The sequence below is a fragment of the Scomber scombrus genome, chromosome 22 (genome assembly GCF_963691925.1).
Source record: "Scomber scombrus chromosome 22, fScoSco1.1, whole genome shotgun sequence".
NCBI classification, from domain to species: domain Eukaryota; kingdom Metazoa; phylum Chordata; class Actinopteri; order Scombriformes; family Scombridae; genus Scomber; species Scomber scombrus.
The window spans coordinates 19,509,765-19,536,165 of NC_084991.1; the positions used below are offsets into that span (position 1 = coordinate 19,509,765).

The 26,401-nt window shown below is 40.7% G+C and overlaps 1 protein-coding gene across 1 annotated transcript in view; it reads left to right on the plus strand.

Annotated features, from left to right (window-relative positions):
- The window catches only part of cacna1c (calcium channel, voltage-dependent, L type, alpha 1C subunit), a 188,755-nt gene that overhangs the window by 45,514 nt on the left and 116,840 nt on the right, over positions 1-26,401 (plus strand). The window contains exon 2 of the mRNA XM_062444064.1: positions 21,239-21,665. Coding sequence (XP_062300048.1) covers positions 21,239-21,665 — 427 coding nt within the window. The remainder of the gene's footprint in view (positions 1-21,238; positions 21,666-26,401) is intronic.

The following is a 26,401-nucleotide window of genomic DNA, read 5'->3' on the forward strand; positions in this document are numbered from 1 at the left end:
CATACACGCTGTAGCTTTTTACTGTTGTCCCAGAATACCACGATCATGTGTAAACACAGACACACACACACACACTCAGGCAGGGGGTATTTTGTATTGGCCCCTGGGCTCTGTGTTTGTGAGTCAAAAGTGTTCCAAAGAGCCTCTATTCATACCTAGATGATCTGCTCACACCATAACTGCACTATGTGATTGCACAAGCCTGCACATACACTCTCCTCCTATGCTTGTGTGTGTGTGTGTGTTTATGTGGTCAGTGTTTTGCTGCGAAAAAAGTGAGCAATCTTTTACCGCTCATGTTATTCTGTGTGCATGCAAGTTTTTCATTTATTTCCAGTTATTTTGTGTTCAAAGAGAGAAAGAAGCAGTTACACTTATAAATGACAAGCAAGAAATGCAACAGGACACAGACAGCCTAAAATTATTTTTTATTTTCATCACCAGTAAATGAGCAAAGGGAACACTGGGGGCTCTGGTGGTTATGTCCCCTCATCTCTGTAGGTGATTTCAGGCTATGGTGCCAGAAAAACAATTCAGGTTTTCAAATTCAGATAAAAAAATTCAAGTGTCTTATAGGGTTCAGACATAAGTGTCTGAGTTGAAACTCAAGCAAGGATCCAGTAAAGAGAGAACAACATAAGTAAGTGCCATAAAGCTAAGTTAGATCCTGATAGGATGTAGGTGGCGCAATGCATAGTGTGTATAGAATGCATAGAAACACAGTCTGATTGGACATTGGGAAGCCTAAATCATCAAGTTGGTTTTTCATCTTGAATTTCAGCAACAACAATCTTCAAAAAGTTGAATTGCATTTTTAGACAGATTAGATCTTTTGAAATGTAAAATCAAGCTTAGAAATTGCACCACTTGAAATTTTCTGGAAATTTCAGAGCAGAAAAATCAATTAATCTATTCAATTCAACTGAAATTCAATTGAATAGATGATTTGGTAAAAATGTTTCAGTGCAATAAATTCAATGGTATTAAATCATACAGTACTGATTAAATTTCACTATTACATGTTAATTTGCTTATAAGACTCATGACTGTATATCCTGTTTGCTTCCATACTACCTCAGACAAAATCGGGTGATGCCATCTTTGTTTTAAAATAAATAATACATTTTAATCTTTCATGTGTGTCTGTCTATGCATGTGTGTGTGGTCCTGAGAACACAGCATGTGCTTGAGGCAAGGTTAATACCATGTAAAATGCAAATAGGAGAAACCGGCATGCACATGATCTTAACCAAACACTTTGATTACACAGTGGGAGGGGTCCGTTTAGTTTCAGTGTAAATGTGTGAGGAAAGGAGGCAGAGAGGAAGACGGTGTGTGTGACACGAAGAAAGAGAAGGAGAAAAAGAAAGAGAAAGAAAAATGGAGAGAGGGAGAGTCTCAGAGAGAACGAGAAAAAGGGAAAGTTAGATGTGCGACGAAAGAAAGATGATGCTACTGGAGTGCTTGAGGATGACTCATCCATAAGCTAGTGATGCCACACGAACACACACACACACACACACACACACACACACACACACACACACACACACAGAAATACACACAGAATATTGAATCCTCAGAAACACACACACACACACATACTACACACAAATATTTAGTCATATGCTTGAACACATATGCAAACACATTCATTCACACACAGGTACTCCAGTCATCCATTAGTCTGATACTGATTCATCAAGACATGCGTGTTGGTTCAGCAGCTTGTTCCTAATGAGCCAAAATGGCCGCTGCCGCGCCGCACTTTCCAGGCCAGCGCGGGGAACGGCCCCAGGGGCAGAGAAACTGGGCGAGAGGAAGGATCAGAGGGGCTGGATTTAAATGGAGCTCATTAGCTCATGGTAGCCATGAGAGGTCCCAGCACACTGAGGAGAAACCCACACATACACACACACACTCACAGGCATGCATGCATGCAAACACAGATGGAGTGTCTTACATACAGACAGAGCTATGACAGTTTATAAAGCAAGGCAGGAAAAGAAAAGGGACAAACACAGAGAAGGCAGAGAGTCAAGGAAATGGGGAAACAGAGAGAAAAAAGGAAATGGATCAGTGAGTTTTGGTGGTGATGGGATAACTGGTAAGGTAGCGAGCACTGCAGATGGCACAGACTTGTGTGTGTATGCGAGTGTGTGTGTGTTTATGCGTGTGTTTTTGGCCAGTCGAATCCCCCTTCCCTGCTTGTCCACCCACTCAACATATGTCCTCCTCTCCTCTCCTCTCCTCTCCTCTCCTCTCCTCTCCTCTCCTCTCCTCTCCTCTCCTCTCCTCTCCTCTGCTCTATTCTTACAATCCCCCTAATCATCATATATTGTGTTGTGTCATTTTATTCAGTTATCTGCATGTATGTATGAATGTGGGTGGTACGGGCGTTTGTGTCGCAGAGAGTGCCCTTTGTGCTCCACTTCAGCGCTTTCTGATGTATTTATATCCATAAACACACACACACACACACACACACACACACACACACAGAGTGCCTTTTTCACTCTGCAGCCAAACTCTCATCAAAGGGGTGTTTGATTTCTTCCTCTGTTGCCCAGGCCCCACACGTCCCAGTGGAGTGGGGTATAAAGAGCAGGGAGGGGCTGAGCCATAAACCAAACACCCACTAAGCCTCAGAACTGTAAATCTGAAGGGGAAAAAAACCTATTAGAGGCCTTGTATTCGTCAGTCAGACATTTTTGCTAATCTTTGACGCGGAATTTCACTTCAAATTTGTCATGTGTCTGCTCTACTTTGTCAGGATTTGCGGAAATACAAATGCAGCTAATGTAGAACAGAGATGATATGATATTTAAAACATTTGCTTTTGCTTCGGCACTACAGTGATGCCAATTTTGAATGTGATTGTAGATGATGATGATGGAGCTAATATGCTGTTCTGTTCATTTGGCTCACTCCAAGCAAAAAGATTAGTAGAAACAACAAACTAATTGCACATTTGGCTCTCCGGAAAAAAAAAAATCAAGGCTTCCAACATGTTTTACCGTTTTTAACAGTCTCAGCTGCCACTCAGGGTAACAGTTCCTTGTAGGAAACTTGCTTTCTAATTGGTTGAGATGAACAGGTATTTGTGCTACAGCAGTTCTGTAAATATAGTGAGATTATACACACAATATACTTAGTCAATGGGTGTGTTCAGGCGGATTGAAGTTGTTCAAACGCTGTGTTATTTCCACAAACTGAAAGTTAAAGTTTCTTATGATAATGAGTACAAAATAGAGGCAGAGAGAGAGGAAACAAGTAACCTCCAAAACCTGCAGCCAGGCCATGACACAGAATCCTCACATCCCTCGTTTTCTCCCTCACCATTTCATGTCTGCAAGTTGGAGTGCATTAAGTTCCTCATTGATTTACACATTTCGAAACATTCACCAAGGATAGTTTATTTGATCCATAGTTTAAAAAATGGTATTTATTCATCCACTATCTGATGGTTTATAATATTGTCAACCTGTGAACTACCTGTTAAGCTTTTCTCTTTTTCTAAGATTGTTTTTTTTTAATTGTCTGTTGCGCATCTTAAATCAAAAAAGGTCCTTCTTTACTACTTCTGTTCCCATGGCCCCACATCTCCTGAAGGGTGGATGCGCATGGTGGGTAGGGCCTGAGTCATAAACCCCTAATGCTGCCTCCGAGACTGCGGCGATGACGGACTGTCGAGTTAAACCATGAGAGCACATTCATTAGCGTTTTACTGCGTTGTAGTCTCGTCAGATAATCACAGGCGCGCACACAGACGCAGACGCAGACACGCTTTAACGGCGCTAAACAAGAAAACAGTTGGAGTTGAAAAACAGTCACAAAAACACACAAAGACATTACCGCACATGTGCTTCAGTTGATGGCTCCCTGGTGTGTTGTACCTTAGAACACTGCGTCTGTATATATCTCTGAGATCATGTACACACACACACACACACACACACACACACACACACACACACACACACACACATAAATGTATCTGAACCACCTATGAGGACACTTATTGACTCAACAGTAAAATGGCGTCACCTCGACTCCCCTCCCCTCTGTCGATGAAGGTTTTATTGAAGGAGAGTTAATAGTGGTTGATTGTAGTTTCATTTATAGTCTCAGGGCCATCTGTATTTTGTGGAGGATCTGCTAATAATGACAAGTGTTTCGAGAGGAATTTTATGGCGTGTTCTCCTTAATGACTATAGTAGCAGAACATAGTTATTAACCATTTTACGGTACTTTTGATTTGCAGTGCAATATTCTGCCTCTGTCCTTTTTCCTCAATAAATGAGTTTCACAATTTAAACAGCCTGTGTGCAGTTTCCATTATATTTTTTCTTAAATCAACTGAGAGTTTTTAGATCATTTGAACCCTTTTCTATTGTTTCATGATCTCACTTTCTCATCCCATCCTGCTTTTAAATCTCAAAAAAAGGATACAAACGACTAAATATGTCTGTATTTCTCATGTTTCTTCTTCTGGTTGTTTGAACTTTTCATCCATCAAAACGAAATGCTGATACGGACTGAGTACTGAATCGGTGTTGTTAAATGATGGAAAATTGGAGCGGACAGAATTGGTGAACACAACACAAACACAGGTGATAAAGTAGAACTAAAAATAGATTTTAAGCAGGATGTGCAGAGTCCCTTTGCACAAGAGTTTGTCAAATTTGGCTAGATGCGATCATCTTTCTTTTTCACTTGTGCCAAAAAGCAGCTATCAGTAAATACAAGTCCTGTACAAAAATCATCCAAATTCAAATACAAATATGATTCAGGATATCATTTCAAAAGGACAATTGCACAACAGTAACAGTGCATGACATAAAATGTACAAGACGCAATAGTTCATTATGCATAAGACATCATCATACTGTAACAGTATGTGCATTCAGTCACTCTGTGTATTCAGGCCGAATGGCTGCGGCTGAGGTGTGGTGACAGCATCAGTGCATCATGAGGCTGTCATAGTAAGCTTGATTATGCATGAATTTGACTCCTGAGGCTAAAAATCCCCTAACGCATTAGTAAAGCTTTTATAAAAAATCATGCATAACAAACAGTACATTCCATAATGCCGTGAAAGAAAGGCCGAGGAGCTAATGGCTAATCACACGGCCGAGCATCAGTGCCGACCCGGACATTTTTTTTTAAGAGATTCAGACACGAGTGCTGGTGTTATAAAATGCATGAAACTATTGAGGGAATAATATTGAGGGTAGAATTTCCACTGACATTTGAAGTATTATAATATTATAGAATAAATACAGTATATTTAGGGTCATGTTAATTGCAAGTAGGCTTAACCCTCCTGTTGTCCTCGAGTCAAGGAAAGAAGGAAAGATGGAAGGATGGAAGGAAGGAAGGAAAGATGGAAGGATGGAAGGAAAGATGGAAGGATGGAAGGAAAGATGGAAGGGAGGAAGAAGGAAGGAAAGGAGGAAGGAAGAAAGGAAGGAAGGAAGGAAGGAAGGAAGGAAGGAAAGATGGAAGGATGGAAGGAATGGTGGAAGAAGGAAGGAAAGGAGGAAGGAAGGATGGAAGGGAGGAAGAAAGAAGGAAAGGAGGAAGGAAGGATGGAAGGGAGGAAGAAAGGAAGGAAAGATGGAAGGATGGAAGGAAAGGAGGAAGGAAGGCAGGAAAGAAAGATGGAATGATGGAAGGAAGGAAGGAAAGATGGAAGGAAGGAAGGGATGAAGGAAGGAAGGAAGAGAAGAAGGAAGGAAAGATGGAAGGATGGAAGGAAGGGAGGAAGAAGGAAGGAAAGGAGGAAGGAAGGATGGAAGGGAGGAAGAAAGAAGTAAAGGAGGGAGGAAGAAGGAAGGAAGGAAGGAAGGAAGGCAGGGAAGAAAGATGGAACGATGGAAGGAAGGAAGGAAGGAAGGAAAGATGGAAGGAAGGAAGGGATGAAGGAAGGAAGAGAAGACAGATGGAAGGAAGGAAGGAAGGAAAGATGGAAGGGAGGCAGAAGGAAGGAAAGGAGGGAGGAAGGAAGGAGGGGAAGGAAGGAAGGAGGGAGGAAGGAAAGAGAGAGAGAAAGAGGGAGGAAGGAAGGAAGGAAGGGAGGAAAGAAGGAACAGTCAAAACAGACCTGGGTCTATTTGACCCGGGAGGACGACACAAGGGTTAAAAAAAAAAAAGCTTTAAAGAAAAAAGACCATAAAATATTTATGTATGTATGTATGTCCAAATGAAAAAGAAAATTAAAATACAAAGTTTTATTAAAATACAAAGAAGCATGTGAGAGAATGCAACTCGGGGAACTTTGCTATTTCTAATTTTCTGGATGTTCACCCCTGGGTTCTGCCTGTAAGTGTAGCTCAGCTAAAGGGCAAAAATAAATAAATACTGTGAAGTGAACACTGTGGTCTGATTCAATGAGCATCTGATCAGTGGTGACTCTTGTGAGACGGGGCTGCATGACTATACTCTGTTGTACTGGTGTTAACAAGGCTGTAAGGGGAGATTCAGATCTCTAAGGTCACAGGAATATGTTGATGTATGAGTTTAAGTTGATCAATTGATTATCAGTGTTTTTCTTTAGTGGTGCATTCAAGATATGTCCGTGACTGTCCCGGTATGTCCTTGTGACATCATTTTTGTGACATATGTGGATTTAGCAATTGTGTAATGCTGCTGTATATTCTTCAGTATGCTCATGCTCTTCAAACTCTGCAGTGATGCACAACCTGCATAAGATAATGAGGAGGTAATACTGACATCATGCCAAAATAAAATGAATAATTTCCACTTTGCTTGAGATTGGGATATTCATACAATCATGACTTAATGATTATTACTACAAAGCATGTTTTGCATGTTATGTCAATACGCTGTATAGTATTTTAATCATTTGGCAGGCCTGTTGATTTCTTCAGTTTTTTCAAAATATCCCATATTGAGTGTGTTTGTCCTGTGGATTTGTGTGTGGACCAGCTGTGTACAGCCTGCTTTTGTTAGCAGAGCCTGAAGAGTCATTAAGAGGACAAACACAAAAATCATTCTGCTGAAGGGGCTTTCTTTTTTTTTGTCCCACAAAGCCCCTAAATCTGCATTTCATTTATAAATAGCTAATATTATAATGTTATGGTGGATAATATTAAAGCTTTGTTTAGAATGATTTATTAATGGTGTTATGTTAAATAAGTGGCAGTAGTTCTCAGGCCCAGACTCAGTTGGGGGCTGCAAAAGTAGCCTGATGCACCAGATGGTTTGTTACACAGAATCATCTGAGAAGTTGTCTTTGGAAACTGTTTGGAAAAAGGCCGGCACTTTCAAAAAAATACTAGGCGGGTGATTGGATAAACCATCTGTCTTTCACTGTCTTACCTTGCGAGGCAGCTGGATTCGATAGATCACAAGATCATGTGAGAATCCTCATAGGATGCTGATTGGTCTGAACCACCGGTGGTTCGTACACAAGCGCATAACTTGAAGCCTCACATGATCTCATGATGTCATTATCTCGGAAATCCAGCTGCCTCGCAAGGTAAAAGCTCAGGAGTGTGCAATCTAGACTGACGGACAAAGGGACTCTTGACTGTCTGAGCACGACTGACATAATGCACACATTTAATACATTTGTTGAAATGTATCTGTGTCACAATGGAACTGTAAAAAACAGCAAACTACTGTAAATGCGAAGCTGTAAAATATTAATTCTTTGCCCCTTGGATAAACACAAAATATTGATTTTTCAACTTGTTTTGGCCCAGCTACTGTACTGTAAGAAAAAAAACAAAGTTTCCCCTTAGGAGCCTGTTAGATTAAAAATAGCCCCGTTCTATGTATCAAAGTACAGTAATGTTTTAATAAATATATATCTCCCTTTGAAATGCCATCATAAACACTTCCATTTTTGCCATTTGTTAACAATTAAGGAAGCCAAATATGTTGCATTAAAAATAGTTTATATGGCTAGAATCATAGCAGGCTGACAAAAGTACTAGTACTATGTCTCCAGCATACATTTGTGTTAGGCTGTTGTGTTTTTTTGTCATCAACATAGTACAGAAGAAGAGCAGATATCAGCTTATCAGTCACAACAGGGATCTTTTCTCATAAGGTTTGAATCTGTGATGAAAATCAACAAAGTCTCTGTTCAAATTGAAAGTTATTATTATTATCTTGGGATTTCAACACAAAAAACACCTCTCTCTTTGAAACTGGAATGAGACTGATGAAGGTGATTGGATTTTTTTTTTTTCATTTTGGTGGTGCTGACCCTCGGTTAAATCTGTTTCTCCTTTTTTAATCCAAGGAGATTTGTTTCAAGAATGTTCACTACTTCTTTAGCAATGCTCTGCTTCACATTAATAGAGCTCCATTCACTCCATCCTGGCACCTGCCCAGTACGACCGCAGTCTGCTGGATGATCCCAACTGGAGCAAATGAGAGTTACATTCCTTTCTCAAGGGTATAAGAGAGAGAGTGTGTTAGTCAATAACTTTTTTCATGCAGATTTTTCTGGTCTGCTCTTGCATTTTTAAAGTGTGACAAGCCTTGTCCTTTACATTCCTCTTTAACCTCCTGTTGACCCTGTAGCAGCTGCAACAGTCAGTAGCAACATGTTTTTCTTGTGGCTGGAGTCTTTTTTAACCTTTGTGTCGTCTTCCCGGGTCAAATTGACCCCGTTTGTTTTGACTGTTCCTTCTTTCCTTCTTTCCTCCCTTCTGTCCTTCCTCTCTTCCTTCTTTCCTCCCTCCCTCCTTCTCTCTTTCTTTCCTCCCCCTAGCTTCCTTCCTTCCTTCCTTCCTTCCTTCCTCTTTTCCTTTCTCCCTCCCTCCTTCTCTCTTTCTTTCCTCCCCCCTAGCTTCCTTCCTTCCTTCCTCTCTCCTTTACTTCCTTCTTTCTCCTCCTTTCCTTCCTTCCTCCCTCCCTCCTTTCCTTCTTTCTTCCTACCTTCCTTCCTTCCTCCCTCTTTTCCTTCCTCCTTCCTCCCTTTTTCCTTCCTTCCTCCCTCTTTTCCTTCCTTCTTCATACCTTCCTTCCTTCCTCCCTCCTTTCCTTCCTTCTTCCTCCCTTCCTTCCTCCCTCTTTCCCTTCCTTCTTCCTTTCTTCCATCCTTCCTTCCTCCCTCCCTCCCTTCCTTCTTCCCCCCTTCCTTCCTTGACTCGAGGACAACAGGAGGGTTAAAAGTGAGGGTAGTGAAACAACCTTGAAAGTGTGATATTTGCCTACATTTTGTCTCTTGTCTGTTATTTTTATTAACATATTGTATAAATTACTTAAAATACAAAGTTCCAAAAAATGGGAAGAACAGTCACGTAATAGTGACCAAGATGTCTTGCATTGGTGGTAATGTGAAAATTAGATGAGCTCACCTATTAGTTCAAAAATGTGTTAAAATTGGTCTCTGCAGCTATATTCAGCTGAGTGCTTTTTTCATGGTAACGCATCTGTTGTGATGGTTTATTTAAAGTGCATTGAGTCGTGTCAGCAACATTACAGAAATCACCCGTAGAAGTTGAGAGACTGGAAAAGATTCAAACTCAGTTTTTTTCCATATTTAACATGAAGGGGCGTGTTTACCGGATGAGTTGAGGAAGTAAGCGACTAAATGTGCAAATGATAGTTTGGTGACCTGCCAAAATGTCGGTGTTAGCAGCCAAAGCAGGCATCCATCAGAGTTTGGATTCTGGCTGGTGATGTTTTCAAAGCCGTAGAATTGATACAAAAGCAACAATCAGACAAGAAACAAACACTACTGTATATATAGGCAATATGTTTAGTTTTTTTCATGTGTAAAGAAAACAAAAAACCCCAATTAGATTACAAAATGCCTAAATCAACTATAAGCAGAAGGAAATATGTCAAGGTAATTTTGTTCAATATTTTTGGGGACATTTTAACCTTTAATAGAAAGTCAACAGTAGATAAGTGCCAGGAAATGAAAAGACAAAGAGAGCAACAAAGGTCTCCAGACTCAAACTGGAGATTTTATACAATAGTTCATGGTTGCCTCCTTAAAGCCTCAGACTACCACGGTGCTTTTGTGTCAAAGTATTGTAACAGTACAAAAGCAGATATGTTCATTTTGCAGTATTAATGGGAACTAAATGTACAATAAATCATGTGAAAATGTCACAATTCGATTAGGAAGTCTACAGAATGATACACGTAGGATGTGTCCAAGTGTGTAACCCTTGTTATACAGCAGATACTGTAACATGCATGTTTGTGTATGTGGCTGTTTAAGTTGCACAGAACAGTTCAGATAACCATTCAAGTCTTTGCTACTGATTTGGAAATACTTTCTTCTTGCTGATCTTTATTATTACCTTATTATGTTGCTCTGTGTAAGAATCACTGCCTATCTGCCTGTATGTTCCTATTACTGATGTAAAGGGCAGATATTGAAAGAAAGAGTGAGTGGAAGGGAAAGAAGACAAAGAAAAGGAGCAATATTAAACATGGATTAACAGCCTATGCATGTCACCTCATTAAGAAATAATGTATGTTAACTTGTTTTAACCTTTATTTATGTCATATCCATTCAGTGCATTTGTCAAAAAGCAAAAAACATAGCGGTCAGATGCATCATTTCTCCAACTAAACATTTGTGGGGACCTTAGCATCTCTAAAATCTACATTGTAGCTTTTGACCCATCTCTCAATCTTTGCGGCACATAATGTTTTTTTTCTTTATAAAATGCGGAAATAGAAAAACATGTAGAGAGCTCGACACATTGGATGTAAGGAATGATGCAGCGAGAGACAGGTAGAGAGACGGTTGGTATCTGGGTTACTCTGGCCTCACATCTCTCCACTGCAGATGAATATTAATAAGGAGTTATTAATATCTGCTGCCTGCACTGTGTGTGTGAATATGTGTGTATCTGAGGTCGGCATGGAAGCGCAGTGTGAACGAGCCTTAATTCCTCCTCCTCTTGCTTCTCCTCCTTCTCCTCCCATCTTCTACGCAACCTGTATCTCAATCACTCTCGCTCTTCTTTCCTCCTCCTCATCATGCTCGCTCTGACTTTTTCTCTTTTCCCACAAGTTCTTTGTTTTTATCTTCTTTGTTTCTCTTTCCTTCGCTCTCACTTGCATCACCCCCACATTCATTCTTCCTGTCTATAACACAGCTCCATATGTTTCAAGCAGGGATGCTGATGTTGATGTTGGCACTGATTTTGTTATTTATCAGAGCAGAGTGACTTAACTAGTTTGCAGCAATGGATTAGATCATGACTCTGTACCTGTATGTACTAAGCTGCTCGTACTAAGGAATGACATCAACATTGAAACTAGTATTGCTGGCGTCATCCATTTTTTGGCAGCGGGTTGTACCGTCTGTCACTTAGATTACATTTTTTACATTTACTGCGTACCTTCGATCCTTACAATCTTAACGCTTGGCTGTTTTAAGACTTTAAACTGTCTAAATTTATAAAAAGATGCATCATTAAAGGGTTTTGGTTAAATGTTGAAAAAGTGGTATAGAAACATACTTTTGAATAGAGGAGGTTGGGAAAAGACTAAAGTGCTGAGGGATTTGAAAGTCAGTTGATCTCAACTAGCTAAGTATAATAAGGGTATGTTTCAAATCCAATTAAAGCACTTCAAAAAAATATTCTGAAGTCATATTTTTAGGTTGGGTCTAAAGACTTTCACTTAGCACTGAACTTAACATTGTGCACCCTGCCATGCAAAAATAAGACCTTGTTGGATTTGGCTCAGACTATTTGATTCGACTTCTGAATAATTAAATCTCTTGAAACTGTTCAGTCTTATCTTTAGCTCAAAGTTAGCCTTCTGATGATTTTACTGTACTTTGTCATTGTTATAACAATTGTCACTTTAATGGGATTTAAAGGATAAATGACAATTAGCTACATTCTATGGTCCCTGTGAGCTGCTTTGATTAATTTGCCATTGTGTTGATTTTATAACACACGATGGGGAGAACATGCAACCTTATTATTTGTCCCTCTGTAACATCACTTGTTCAGCCACATTTTGAATTTTCTTAAACAACAATCTTGATTTTGTGGCATTAAAATATTTTCTTATTTCTTATATGCTTAAAATACATACAGTCCATCCTCACTGACCTCCTGGGAGTAACAACCAATCAGTGCTTCAGAACTATGATTGACAGCTTGTTGGCCTGGCTCGGCTGTAATAAACCAGAGAGTCCAGATGACAGTGAGCAATGTGCTGTTGAATACCGACCACAAGTGCATAACTCTTATTCCCATGGCATGTTACCGCCATATCTCATGTGTGGAGGAGCGTGCACATGAACACGCGCAGACTTCCTCATTTTCCCCTACACTTCACTTTCCACCCCAAGCAGTATGTTACAGTTTAATGAATAAATCCATATACGATTGGGGGGTTTTTTTTGCCAGCATTTGCAGCTATGAAATGTGCCAGGGCAATGAGGCTCTTGCGGAAAATGAATGTTGAGTAGCACAAATACCGGTAGCTATTTTGTTGTCGGACTGACCTCATTTATAACAAAAAAAGTAAATGTGCCTTGCTCTCACCTCTTTATGTCGACAGGGCAAAATAGGACAAACAACCTCGACTTTTAAAGGCAGAGGTGTGTTTATCACTTGGTATCATTCAGATAAATGAGAAGCACTTTATTTTCAATGTACGGTAAATGAGCAGGAATCTCCCTTGACAACGGGCCATCCATTTGTCCATTAATGGTGAATATTCTGCCTGAGTAAACATATAGTATGATAAGTTTTCAATTTGTTTGGTTGTCATGTTTGTTTAGCCAGCCTCTCTGGTCCGATCACAAGCGTGTAATTTGCCGCTTCATGTGTTTTTCTTGTTAATCGGCATGCATGTCCTGCTCATGCTGTGGAAGCTTTCTGTGTGTGTGTGTGTGTGTGTGTGTGCGTGTGTGTGCCTGTGTCAGTGCATACTGTAATCGTCTGCTGGGAGGGTCATAGATCAAGGGGAGCAAGTGTGTACGTGCTTTTGTGTATATGTGCGCGCGTTTGTGTTGTCTTTCAAGGGGAGCAGGTGTATATGCGTGCATGAGTGTGTGCTTGTATGTGTGTGTGTGTGTGTGTGTTTCAAGGGGAGCAGGTGTGTCTGTGTGGTGTGCTCACTCGGCCAAATAATGGGCACATATGGACGGAGCGAGAGACAAATGAGAAGCAGGCACATGCGCACACAAACACACACGGGCCATGTGTTCGTGTGCACATACAGAATTCATGCACATTCATGTACACATCCGATACAGAAGAGCCCCTCATTCTGCTTTTGGGTTTGTACACACACTTTTTGCTCGTGTGTGTGAGAGAGAGTAAGTGGATGACACATAAACTAGATAAAAATAGCATTATGCTTATTATTGGTATTTATGATGACAATGATACTGAGGGTAAGTACTGGCAATCACAACTGTACTGCCAAAAAATGAAACAAGACCTCACATCCATTATGCCGTTTCATGCTTATTTTTAGACTGATTTAGAATGCGCAGCTTTTTATGATTTAAAAAAAAAAAATAAAAAAAGTTGTTAAAGGCATGCGGGGAAGCAACTGTCTTGTGGATCCAATTGGCGACGGACTAGCTTTTTTTTTTTTTTTTTCAGCTACACAGAGAGTCGAGAGCAAGGGAGAGAATAATTGTCAGCTATTTGAAAATGACAGAGTGAAGTGATGAGAGAAAAGAGTGAGAAGCAGTGAAGCAAGAGAGATAGAGAAAAATGAAGAGATGAGGAGGGGTAGATTGATGGAGGAAGGAGGAAAGGAGCGCGGCTGAAAATGAACTTGTCCGCTGCTAGAGAGTCAATGGAGGGAGTGACAGCTATATAGATTAGAGAGAAAAGAGGGAGACGAGGAAGAGTGGTATAGGGAGGAGGAGGAGGAGGAGTGGGTGACTGTTAATAGGTACGGAGGGATGAAGAGGAAGTAGATGATGGAACGAGAGAACAGAAGGGTAGAGGAGAGAAGAAGGTTGCGATTGACTGTTGATGTGAGGTAGGGAAGGGGAGATGGATGAGGGGTTTGGGAATGATGACGAAGAGGAGGAAAAAAAGGAAGGGGAGGATAAGAGAGATGTAGGACTCGAGGAGGCAGAGAGAGAGAGAGAGAGGAAAAAAAGAGGTACAGTACAGAAAAGAGGTCATGTTTCAGAGGAAAGGACAATTCAGCTGGGATGGCAGATGACTGGACTGTTGTATATGTGTGTGTGTGTGTGTGTGTGTGTGTGTGTGTGTGTGTGTGTGTGTGTGTGTGTGTGTGTGTGTGTGTGTGTGTGTGTGTGTGTGTGTGTGTGTGTCTTGCATTGGTCAGGCCACATTTTCTGGACTTTGATAAGGCTGCTAATAAGATTTGTACTTGAACTTTTTTTTTTTTTAAGATGCAGAATTAGTGCTGCAGCAAGGTGACGGCCCTGTGTGTGTGTGTGTGTGTTTGTGTGTGTGTGTCTGCATGTGTGTGTCCCCCATTAATTAGTGTCTGATCAGGTGTCATCATCAGTTAATTGACTGATAACTACATCGTCACTGTCCACCCAAATAGATCCCCTGTTGGGACGAGTGGAGAAGAAGTGGAAAGCAGATGTAGAGGGGAAAGACAGAGAGATGGGACGGACACAGATAAGAAAAAAAAAAGAGAAGAAGACTTGTAGGGCACAGAGAGGAGATGACATGAGAGACTAATTTAGGGTAGGATAATCTGATTGGTCCCCTTTTCTGTCTGTTATCTGGTTGCACAGAGCAACTTAAGACTTTGGAAGTATGAATGACGTCTTTTCAGCCTCAAGCAGTTTTTGCTACTGTAATATGTACTGGAACTGTATATTCTTGGTAAGCAATATCACACAGAACAATTTGCATTATAGTCTGTGTGTGCGTGCGAGTGAGCGTGCGTGTGTGCCAATGACATTTTACGGCAGAGTGCTTGGAGTTGCGGTGATAGCATCTCTCTCCAGTCTTTATCATTAAGTAGATAACGGCTCCACTGACTTGAGTTTGTATCACAACTCATTACAGTCTGCAGTTCAGTTCGCAGTGAAGTTCAACTGCAGCTAGGTTCACTTCGAGTTCAGTTAGAGTGAAAGCTGACTGTTTTTTTTACAGTATTACGACTGATAATGATGTGCTTAGATGTTGTCAGTCTCACCAACAGCGGTTTGTACACATTTCATGGAAAACTCAGTTCCTATTTATAATTAAATACATCCTATGCGTGTGTTTTGCATATTGAAGACTGCGTATTTTAAAGGTCCTGCACACCAACAAAAGTGTTTCCAATTATTCTGGTGGATAAGCCCTCTGCTCAGGTTGAAAGTGGGCAGAGCTATGTTGTGCATTATTTAAGGTTGCTGGACTCACCTAAAAGATGACAACGGTTGAATTTGCCATGCACTAACCCGAACAAGAAAGAGAGATCAGTCAAGCAGAGTCTTCCTAACATACCTACAAGAGTCCTGAGAAGAGGTTTAATCAACCAAAATGATTAGAATCACATGTGGTGATTTATCATGAGTGTGCCGGGCCTTGAAAATGCCCTTTGTAAGTGTGACATGTCTTTTTCATGGAAGACGTGTCACAGTAGGAAGAGCACAAGTGTGAATAATAAAATATAAAATTAATGAGTTCCATTTAGCTGCTTCCCTTTCAGGGTCCTGTTATTGTGCATGCAGTCTCACTGTCACACCATCACCATCTTACTGGGACCGTTGAATGCAACAGAAGCATCGTTAATGTTATTAGTAACACCTGTGCTTTTCCCACTACGGCAAGATACGCTGGTTGCTGTGAAAAAGACCTATTGCATTATTTAAAAATGCAAAAAGCATCACACGTAAAAAAATAAATAAAAATGCAAGGCTTCAAATGGGACATACAGGGTGTATAAAGGCGGAAAACTACTGTTGTACTGCTAGAGCCATTACTGTAGAGTGGGAGTAGTATTAAAATTTAAAACTTTTTACTGTAGCACTTTCACCGTCAGCTGTTCCATTGACTGCAGTGCTTGAAGAATATTAATCTGTAGTAGTAATTCACTGTTCTATTAGACCTATATGTACTGTAGTAAAAACATTAATTGAAGTAGAGCTTCTTTGACTGCAGTACTTTTAAGATTTTACTGAAGTGCTGCGGAAGCCTTTGTCTGCGGGTCCACTAACATCATTGACAGTAATACTATCAGACTGAATTAGTGTGAAATATTTTCGACTGTCATATGATGGATGGATAAATGATTGGATTATGTCTTGTCACTCGTGGTTAAGCACCATAGCCCTCCACCCATTTTTCTGAACAACCCTCTTTTTTCCTTCTTTACCCCCCCCCCCCCCACCCCCAGTTTTTCTCTCAATCTTGTTACCTCCTCCTATATCCACCTCCTGCTCTCTATATTTATTTCATCCAATTTTCCTTCTCTTCTTCCATCCCTTCAACCTTTCCTTCTCCTCTCTTTCCCCTTCAGTAAGAATCATATTTCCACGGGCTGCAGCCCCCCCCGCCTCAGTATAAAGAGCTGCTAATGGAATTATAGTCACTCACATCAGCACACAGTCTATCGTACAACACACACATGCACACACACACACACAGCATGACTGTGCATATGCATATGATAGGACAGACACACCGAGAGACATGCGGTCAGACAGACAGATTAGTGAGCTCAGTATTATTAAAGTTTTACTCTCCTCTAATCCTCACATACATGCAGCTCACACACACACACGCACACGCACACACATACAGTACTTACAAACACACACTCTCGGTGGGGTACACCCTGTGAGAGGGGCAGGCAGTGAGAGATAAACTGATCACGCAGCAGTACAATATGCTGAAAGTGATTATGTGTATGTGTGTGTGTGTGTATGTGTCTGTGTGTGTGTATGTGTGTGTGTGTGTGTGTGTTTGTGAGAGATAGTGAGGAGAGAGATGATGTGCAAGAGCAGTCAGGAAGCAGAATTAACTCACACTGGATTTGATGGGGGAGAGAAAGTTTTTTTTTTTCCAGTATAGAGAAGCATCTGGGACAATACTAGATGTAGAGGCTTAATATGTGTATGTGCGTGTGTGTGTGTGTGTTTTCATGCTTGGTATATATTAATAGGAAAGCTTGCTATTGAATTTCAGGTCCTCTGCTTTTAAAGAAATCACATAAAGCCAAATCCACCCCCCCACTCCCCAATCTAAAACCATTCCCGGAGTTTAGGGATCATTAGGAAAATATTGTTACAGCAAAGTAATGAGATGAAAGAAATGCTCCTAATTGAAACCTCAGTGGTACAGTATTTCCCATAAGGCACAGCTGCTTCTGATATGAAGTGACTTCACTGCTGGTGAATGTAAAGAGCACCTCCTTGGGCACCGGGCTATCACTTTATTCAAGACACTTTAGCCTCTTAAATATTTACAGATGTGTCTTGTGTTGTTTGGTACATTTGAGGTATTCTAGTCGTACGTCTACAATTATAATAATAAAGTGTATTCATGTAGCACTTATGACAACAAATATTACTAAGTGCTTGACATAAAACAGAGGAGAAAAAAAAGAGACCAAAAAAGAGAAAATTGAGACCATAAACACTGGTCAAACCCAGGCGGGGAGTTCGGGTCCTCTGAAATGATGCGAACGCGGAAGTAACTTAAAACTGCATTCTATCAAAAGGCCACCAGGGGGCGACCGTTTTGGTGTCAAAATGACTTCCGTCTCTATACAAGTCAATGGAGAATTCACCAACTTCTCACTTGATTTCTAACCTCAGTAAACGTTTTCAAAATGTGTTTATGGTCTCAATCGCTAGTTTAAAGCCTTCTTCAATGCAGTATGATGTTCATTTGGGAAATGTTGGCCTCCCTGATTTTATATTTGATGATAAAGCAGGGTATGCATTAGGGCGTGGTGTTGAGGAGGGCGCCTCTTGCTCCTCCTGATGCCCATATAAGTAAAATCCGCGTTGTTTTTTTTTACCCAGCATGCACCTGAAATTTTCAAGATGGCGCTGCCCAGATCCGAAACTATTCGCTTCCAAGCAGCAGTCCACAAACCAATGGGTGACGTCACGGATGTTACGTCCATTTTATATACAGTCTATGGTCAAACCTCACTAATACTGTAGGTGCACCTCCTCTTATTAATTAGATGCACCTGCTGCAGTAGGAAAGGCTGACGGTAGCTGCTAACTTACACCTAAAGTTGAGGAAAACGTATTCTGGTAACCTTAAATGTTAAATATTGTTAAGTTGTTGTATTTGTTATAATGTCATGACTGCACTGCTGCACGAGGGAAAGGGATGCTAAGTGACCTGCTCATGGTAGGCCAAATCCAATGCTAGTCATCTGTCTTACTATTTTATGGTGATACTTTACTACCTTTTGGTGACAAATAATCTACTCTACTACTCCACCAAGTTATTTGCATTATATATTAATTGGTTACCTTGGTTTCCTATTCAAATGCTGTCCAAAACATACGAGGCATTTCTTAATTTATGCTAGCTCCATTTTGACCAGCTACAATATAGGCTATATGAAAATGCTGCTGACAGTAATAATACAGTTAATACTAAAATAATGAGAATACAATAGTGATAGGAACCAGTCTACTGTATTGAGCACAGTTATTTTTCATATTATAGACCTTCATTTAGTTTCATTTTGTTTGTAGACACATGAATGTATATTTTTAAGTAGCTAAGTCACCACTTATTTGATTTTGTTAGTTTTTTGGTGTACATGGCTTGAAGTAATCCTCGTGATTAAATATTGTACATACACATAAATAAAACAATAATCCAATTTGGGGCTGTGCTTTATGGAAATTATCAGCTCAGTTGGGTGTATTTGTGTCTGTTAAATCACACAATACATTTTGTATGATACATAGTCTTGAAATGACTATAGGTAATTAAAGGTTAGATGAATCTGCTTATATAGATATGGATATATATGTATGTGTATGTGTATATGTATGTGTGATGCACAGATGATCTGATGTAATGTTCCTGTAATGATCCCACCATCATTCAGTGTGAGTGCATATGTAGAAACTTATAGCTCTGAAGTGAGAGGAATGGGATTTTAGCGGATATTGTAACCACGCTGTAATCGTCCTAAGCATACGGGATAAGTCTATCTCTCCGCCTCCCCTCTCTAACCCCTTGCTCATCTCTCATTCTCACTTTTCCCCTCTTTCTCTCTTTCTTCTCCTTATCACTGTTGTAACAGCACGGGTTGGATTAACTTTACAGGGGTTTCTTGAAGTTTTGTATTCTCTCTGAAAAGTGGCTTTGCGCTTTATGGGATTTGTGAATTTGACATTAGGAATTACATTTGGTCAAATGTGATTTCATCTTAAAATCAGCATATTGATGTTGCTTAAAGTACTGATGAAAATACTGAAAGCATTGAACTGTCACTGCCAAGATTATCATTTCTATTTCCACTGCGGGGCTAAAAAATGTATCAGTTATCAGCACTTTTAAATATCGTAACATATTCAGCTAATTGCATATTTTACAGCCCGTATTAGCTATATACATTAAATTGTTGTGTTTTTCAAGCTAATGAACCAATAAGATTCAGATTTTAAATGTTTTTACTCAAAAACAAAATCTGCTTGTGTTTTATTGAAATATTTTGGTATTATCACTAACTGCACTTTCCAATGAAGCAATGCCGTCTGTCTTCATTCTCATGGACATTTTACATTTTTCATGTGTGTTTGCATGATTTTTTTGTGTGTCAACCATTTATTTTTAAGTAATACAAACATGCATTGTCTTAAACCAGAAAATGCAGCATACTTTGACAGAGTGTGTAATCTGCTGCAGGGTGAGAGTGCTTGTTGACAGGATGTTATAACTGTCTTTAATCTGGCTAAGCATACAGTATGGATTATCCGCTCTCTCTTACTTTTTCTCACTTAGTCGTATTTCTACAATTTGTCTGAGTGATACAATAATGTAATCTCACTGAGATTATTGTAATTCTCTCTCTTATTTCTCTCTAAGATTCTTCTTTTATTTCACTGCATTTGTTGACCTGACGAGACTCTACATTTTACTGCACTGACTGAATCTTTAGTCTTTTATTACACAGTGTTTCCTCTGGATTGACTACTTGGGGGTGGTGGGCGATGTCTGGGTGGGCCGGTGGGTGGGTTGTGTCCCTGGGCAGAAACCAGACGGGGAGCTCCGGTCCTCTGAAATGATGCGAACGCGGAAGTAACTTAAAACTGCATTCTATCAAAAGGCCACCAGGGGGCGACCGTTTTGGTGTCAAAAGGACTTCCGTCTCTATACAAGTCAATGGAGAATTCACCAACTTCTCACTTGATTTATAACCTCAGTAAACGTTTTCAAAATGTGTTTATGGTCTCAATCGCTAGTTTAAAGCCTTCTTCAATGCAGTATGATGTTCATTTGGGACATTTTGGCCTCCCTGATTTTATATTTGACGATAAAGCAGGGTATGCATTAGGGGCGTGGCTACGTTGTGATTGACAGGTTGATTGGTTCACAGGTTCAGGAGGGCGCCTCTTGCTAGTAGAATCCGTGTTTTTTTTTTACCCGGCATGCACCTGAAATTTTCAAGATGGCGCTGCTCAGATCCGATACTATTCGCTTCCAAGCAGCAGTCCACAAACCAATGGGTGACGTGACGGATGTTACGTCCATTTTATATACAGTCTATGGCAGAAACACTAGAAATATGTTTTTAAATCTCTAAATGTCTGTTTCCATGCAGTGTGTTTTATGTTCTTCTAAAAGTTACAGCATGTGTTTGTCTTTACCCTTTTGGATTTTAAACCATGAGCAATGACATAGCAACATACTATAATATGTAACTTGGGAAAAAAATGATAAGGACTCGTGAGCACAAAGAATAAGCATTAATCAGCTGCTTAGTTGCAGGTCTGATGAGTTGTGTTTGTTTATGTTGACAGAAAGTGAATTGACAGCAATGTGCTCAGGAACTAAACAGTGTTCAGTTAGCTCTGCTGTACTTGCTTGACAGATGGGAGTATATTAGTCATCGGTCTATTCTCCGGGGTGACCCTTCAGTGTCTGAAAAATATACAGGGCTCACTAACTGATGCGTCAACAATTCAAACCCTCTTGAGGTCTCTAAAGTAAATAACTAAACTGTATCGGATTGAAACGCTGTATCAACTTCAACAAACCAATTGTGCTGTTAAAACAAAGTGATTTAAAGGTTTACTGAAACTCAACTTTCTTTTCCCCTCTTCTTCCTCCTCCTCATCTCTCCACTTTAGGCTCCGACTACTCTCCCCCTCCCCCTCTTCCTCGCCCTCCTCCCCCTGGCCTGACCAATGAGCACAGTGGCGGCGGTAGCCACGGAGACCATGGTGGAGGAGGGGGCGGGGTCAATCATGGGGTCGGCGTGGTCGGCCTGGCCCCTGAGCACATTGCCACGCCGGGAGCGGCCCTGAGCTGGCAAGCAGCCATTGATGCCGCACGGCAGGCGAAGATAATGGGCAACGCGGCATCGGGCGGAGGGGCGGGGTTAGGAGGAGGTGGGCCCATCTCCACGGCCAGCTCCACGCAAAGGAAGAGACAACACTACAGCTCCAAGCCCAAGAAACAGACCACGACGACAGCCACGAGGCCGCCGCGAGCCCTCCTCTGCCTCACGCTCAAGAACCCCATCCGACGGGCCTGCATCAGCATCGTAGAATGGAAGTATCCTTTAACTAAACATGAGTGCAAGTTTGTTTTTATACATTTTCAAGAAAGTTTCATGTATATAAAGGTTAAACAGATGACATTCTTAATTAATTTGTTGGATAGCCTGAAGGATACATGTTCAAAAGAATCTTAAGTTTTGCTTTAGGTTGCCCTCATTTAGAAATTAGAATATAGGGACACAGTACAAATCAGGCAAATAAAAAAAGAAGGAAGTTCCTTCCAAAGATGAATAATGTAGAAAAATGAAAAATATTTACTTCTAATGGTGTTTTGAGACAGAGCTTGAAGAATTTGCCTCTTGACTTGATTTGAAAATGTCTCAGTTTGGGCTAAAAATGTGCACATACTTCTACGTACTTCTAAAATGTAGGGAGAGGAAAGGAGGAAAAGGAGAGAGACTGGAGTTTCCTGGTGAGTTCTGAGTTCAATCGGAGGCTGAACTGAGCACAAACACAGATGCACAATCCCACAGATACAGTCAGTGGGTCCGTTGCTAGCTAGCTTTCAGATAATATACAGTTATGTAGTTTGGGGGGAATAAACACAAATGGTCAAGCGGTGAAACTCATGAGTGAAAAAAAAATCACTGCACACTTCTACCTTTTAAACAGAGTTACACTGAGGAATGATTCCCTTTTGCCTCCCTCTCTTTTATCTCCCTGTCCTCTGGCTTCAATATGTTCTGATTCTGTCCTCTCCACTCGGACATTGTAATGCTTGCTCCCCTTCCTCCTTCTTTTTCTTTCACTCCTCTCTCTCTCTTTCATCCTACATCCTTTTTTTTTGTTTCCTCACAGGAGGATGAAACAAATTATGTCATTTTCATCCCTCCGTCACACCTCTTCCCAGCATATCTCCCTCCCCTAGCTCTTTCAAACCGCATTCATCCTCTCTCCCCTAGGTCCATCCATGCCTCTGTTCCTTCTATGCTCCCTCCATCCTCCATCTCCACAACACTCCCTTCATTTATTATCCGTGTCCCCCCTTATGACTGTCCAAATCCCTTTATTCCTGCTGTTCCTCCACCCGTCCTTCCTTTCTACCCTTCCTGTTCTCTGGACTTTTTTCCCCCCTCTCTTTTAATCCGCAGAACATAATGACTTCGGTTCCCTCAGGGTGAGATGGAGAGAGAGAGGGAGGGAGAGAGAGAGAGAGAGAGATCTATAATAGGAGAGGGGTCCACATGAGCATCGACTCAGTCACACATTGTCCTGGGAGGAAGAGGAGGGGTCAGGGAAATGAGAAGGGCAGGGATGTGGGCAGGACATGGATGTTGACAGTAGAGATGATGGAGCGGAGTAGCTGAGGATGGACGGAGGGAGGGAGAGAGAAAAAGCGTTCAAGGGGAGAACGGGAAAGGTAAACAAGAAAAATGACACAGCAGGGGGAGGGCAAACAATGAGTGAGGAAAGGAGGGAGGAGGCAGAGAAGACAGGGCGATCATTAGGGAGAAGAAGAGAGAAGCGTAAGGCGAATTGGTGAGGAAAACAGTGATGTACAATAGAAGTGTCTGTAAAGATTTGCTTTAGGAAATCATCAACTTTGAATAAATCAGAGTTGATAACATTGTAGGCTATAATGAGGTACCATAGAAAAATACCGTTCATTGTAACTGTACTCAACACATCGGTCTCTCCCACATGTTTTAAGCCAAAGAGTGACCTCTAATTCGGCTTTAAAGGAATGTTTTCCATCTTTTTATTGAAGCTCTGAATATTACCAGTAATCAGAATTACTTGCAGTGCAACATTTTTTCCGGCAAACTCAAAAGATAAGTCTGGAGATAGTTGGGTACCAGTACCAAATCCCAGTCTTTTCATAGGATTTGTTGACATAAACACAACAGCAGCAGGTACATTACCTCACAAGCATTTTCACTATCAACATTCTTCTTATTTAGTTTCAGGTTCTTGGTCGTGCAGCCTTTGCAACGTATTCTCAAGACAGTTGTAACAAACACCTGAATTCCATACTTTTCATACTTCACGCTTTTCATATCCAGATAGTGACATCATTTTACATTCGCTTGGCTTAGTTTAATGTGAAACTGCAACTGCTCTTGCGTTCACCACGGTGTGCAGCTTTTCGTGTCACTCAAATGATGGACATGTTTTCTTAAAAACACATTTTCCCATGGGAACAGCACTGCCTCTTCAAGTGAGTTCGCAATCCCTCTCCATGCTGTGAAGGGATGAATACATGCAATGTCCTTGCTGATCATCATGTGTATTTATATCAGTCATCAAATGCCATGATGTCAATAGTTCACCTTAAACTGAACTGTCAAGCTGTGCTGATGTTAAAAAAGAAAAGAAAATGAATTGGGGGAAAATGCATAAACCCACAGGGTCATTGGAACAGTCTTATCCGAAGACTGATGAGCATTCACATCATGGCCTCACAATTCTCCATCACTCATTTAAATAGCTCTGAAGGGAGGGAGAGAAATAGAGCTTGTAGGGAGAATGAAAGACAAAAAAGAGCCAAAAAGGTAAACATGATCGAGTCTGAGACACACAGAGCAGAAAGGAACAAAATTACAGTAAATTTTGTCCTTCGCTAGTTTCAAAAAACCTTATCAACCTGCCAATCTGTCTCTGCTTGTCTATAACTGCTTTGGATGTCCTTCATAACTTCAGTCAGGGCCTGTTTGGATGCAGCGTGTGTTTGAACATGAGTCTGTGGGTAAGTTTGTGTACTGTGTGCATTCCTGTAGTTATGCATTCATGTGTTGTTTGTATTCTACAGGCTTTTCCTGTGTGTGTACACCTGTGTGTGTGTGTGTGTGTGTGTCCTGTATTCTGTGAGTACCTCCAGTCTCTAGAGATAGCAGATCCGAAATCTTCCTCTCTTCCCCCTCTGTTACCATGACAACAGCTACTGCTCTCAACAGGTCGATGGGGCCTGTCTGAGCTCACACATACACATGCAAGCAAGCAAACACGCACTCACATAAACACTCTTACTTACTCACAAATGATAAATGACTGGAAAACACACACACATGCAGCACTTTCACATGCATTGTAATTATAGCATTTAAGCATTACCTGCACATTGCAAGGTCAGTGTGAGGGACAACAAGAGAGTGTGTGCAAGAGTTCGTCTAAGTAACATGTTCTCTATATGAAATCACTCTAAGTGGTAGGTTTGAAAAGGTGTCACTGAGTACATTTATGCACGCACACACACACTCATGCACACTGGCACACAGTTTCTTTACTAACAGCTTATATATTGCATCAGGTCACATAAGGGGTTACACTATTTAGATGCATTTTCAACTCAGGAAAACATATATTTTCTGAATATAACGGCAGAGTGTTGAGCTTGCTCTCTCAGATAATATCAGCATGTCCCAGGTTTCTTATTTGGGTTTGTCAAGATGAGAGATTATCTATGTTATTGTGAGCTGCATGTGGTGTTTATATGAGCCAACTGCTGAATGCAGAGTATCTTAGGCAATAACAGCATCCCAGTGTGTATATAGATGCGCTCACACTGTGACAATTTGTTGTGCGCTCGTACGGTTATCTTGTTAAAAATGCTGAATGTATATGTTAAATTCCAAAATGCCTCAGACAGTAACCCCCCCCTGGTGAATACTGCATCATGTCAGCTGTGAAACCTGCTGAGCTAACTGTTTGCTGGTTAAATTCTTTTTTATTATTTCCATTATTTATATCTGTCAGAATCAATTCCCGCAGTTAGCTTTGGGCAAAATCCTTACTACTAATGTTATTTTTCTGTTTTCGCCATTTAAGATTGGATAATTTGCTGTTGTTATGCTGATGAATGTACTTTATTAATAGGCTTCGTACATGGTTTGATTCTTTATTCGGGGCCTTCTGTATTTCATCCAATGTTGTTTTGCTCTCAACAGCACAGCGGACATAGATTTATTATCATGTTGATGGAAGCAGACCTCAAGGGTTTTTTAAATTATAGGTCAGGAACCCAGAGTGAGTCACAGGCCTGTTTTTCTGTGGAACCCGCATGTCTGGAGTGTGTTTTAATGAGCCCAGGCTACAAGGGTGAGTGATTAACTTTGATGGATTTCGGGGCTGAATGAGCTGAATGATCTTGTGTCTGATGATGTTAAAGGGTCAGTCCTTAATCCAAACATATAAACAAAATATTAGCCCCACCGTGAAAAGAAAAATACGCTTTTTTTCTGTTTAGCTGTCTCCAGGGCAATTTCTAAAACAGAAGTTAATGTTTCTTAAATGGATTCCAGTTATGTTTCAAGTGGGGCCACACACAGCAAGATGCTAGTGTGATTATAGGTAATATAAGACCATTAAAGCTGTAAAGTTCACTCATTATTTCAACTAAGCCTTAGTTATTTATTTACGCAGACAGTTTGATTACTCATCAGCCATTCACATTTATTAGAAACAGTACTGCGTAAATACTCATATACTCTTGGGGACAAGTAAAAAAAAACCCATCTGATCTACTTCACACTTGGCGGCTGTATTGCTGGCGATCCAAGGAAGTGCAGCATCAAATTTGGTGTAATTTGAACACGTGACATGTTCAGTATTAATACATTTTGGATAAACAAGTGGACAGCAAGCTGCTCAGCTCTGCAGCAGAGGGGCGGGGCTTCAGGGCTTTGCAACTGTGTGTCATGAGCACAACTGGAGATCAAAGCTGTACAGCCAGTCAGAGAAAAGTATTTTCACATGGCATGCTTAGACACGCAACACATTTAATATTAATAAACT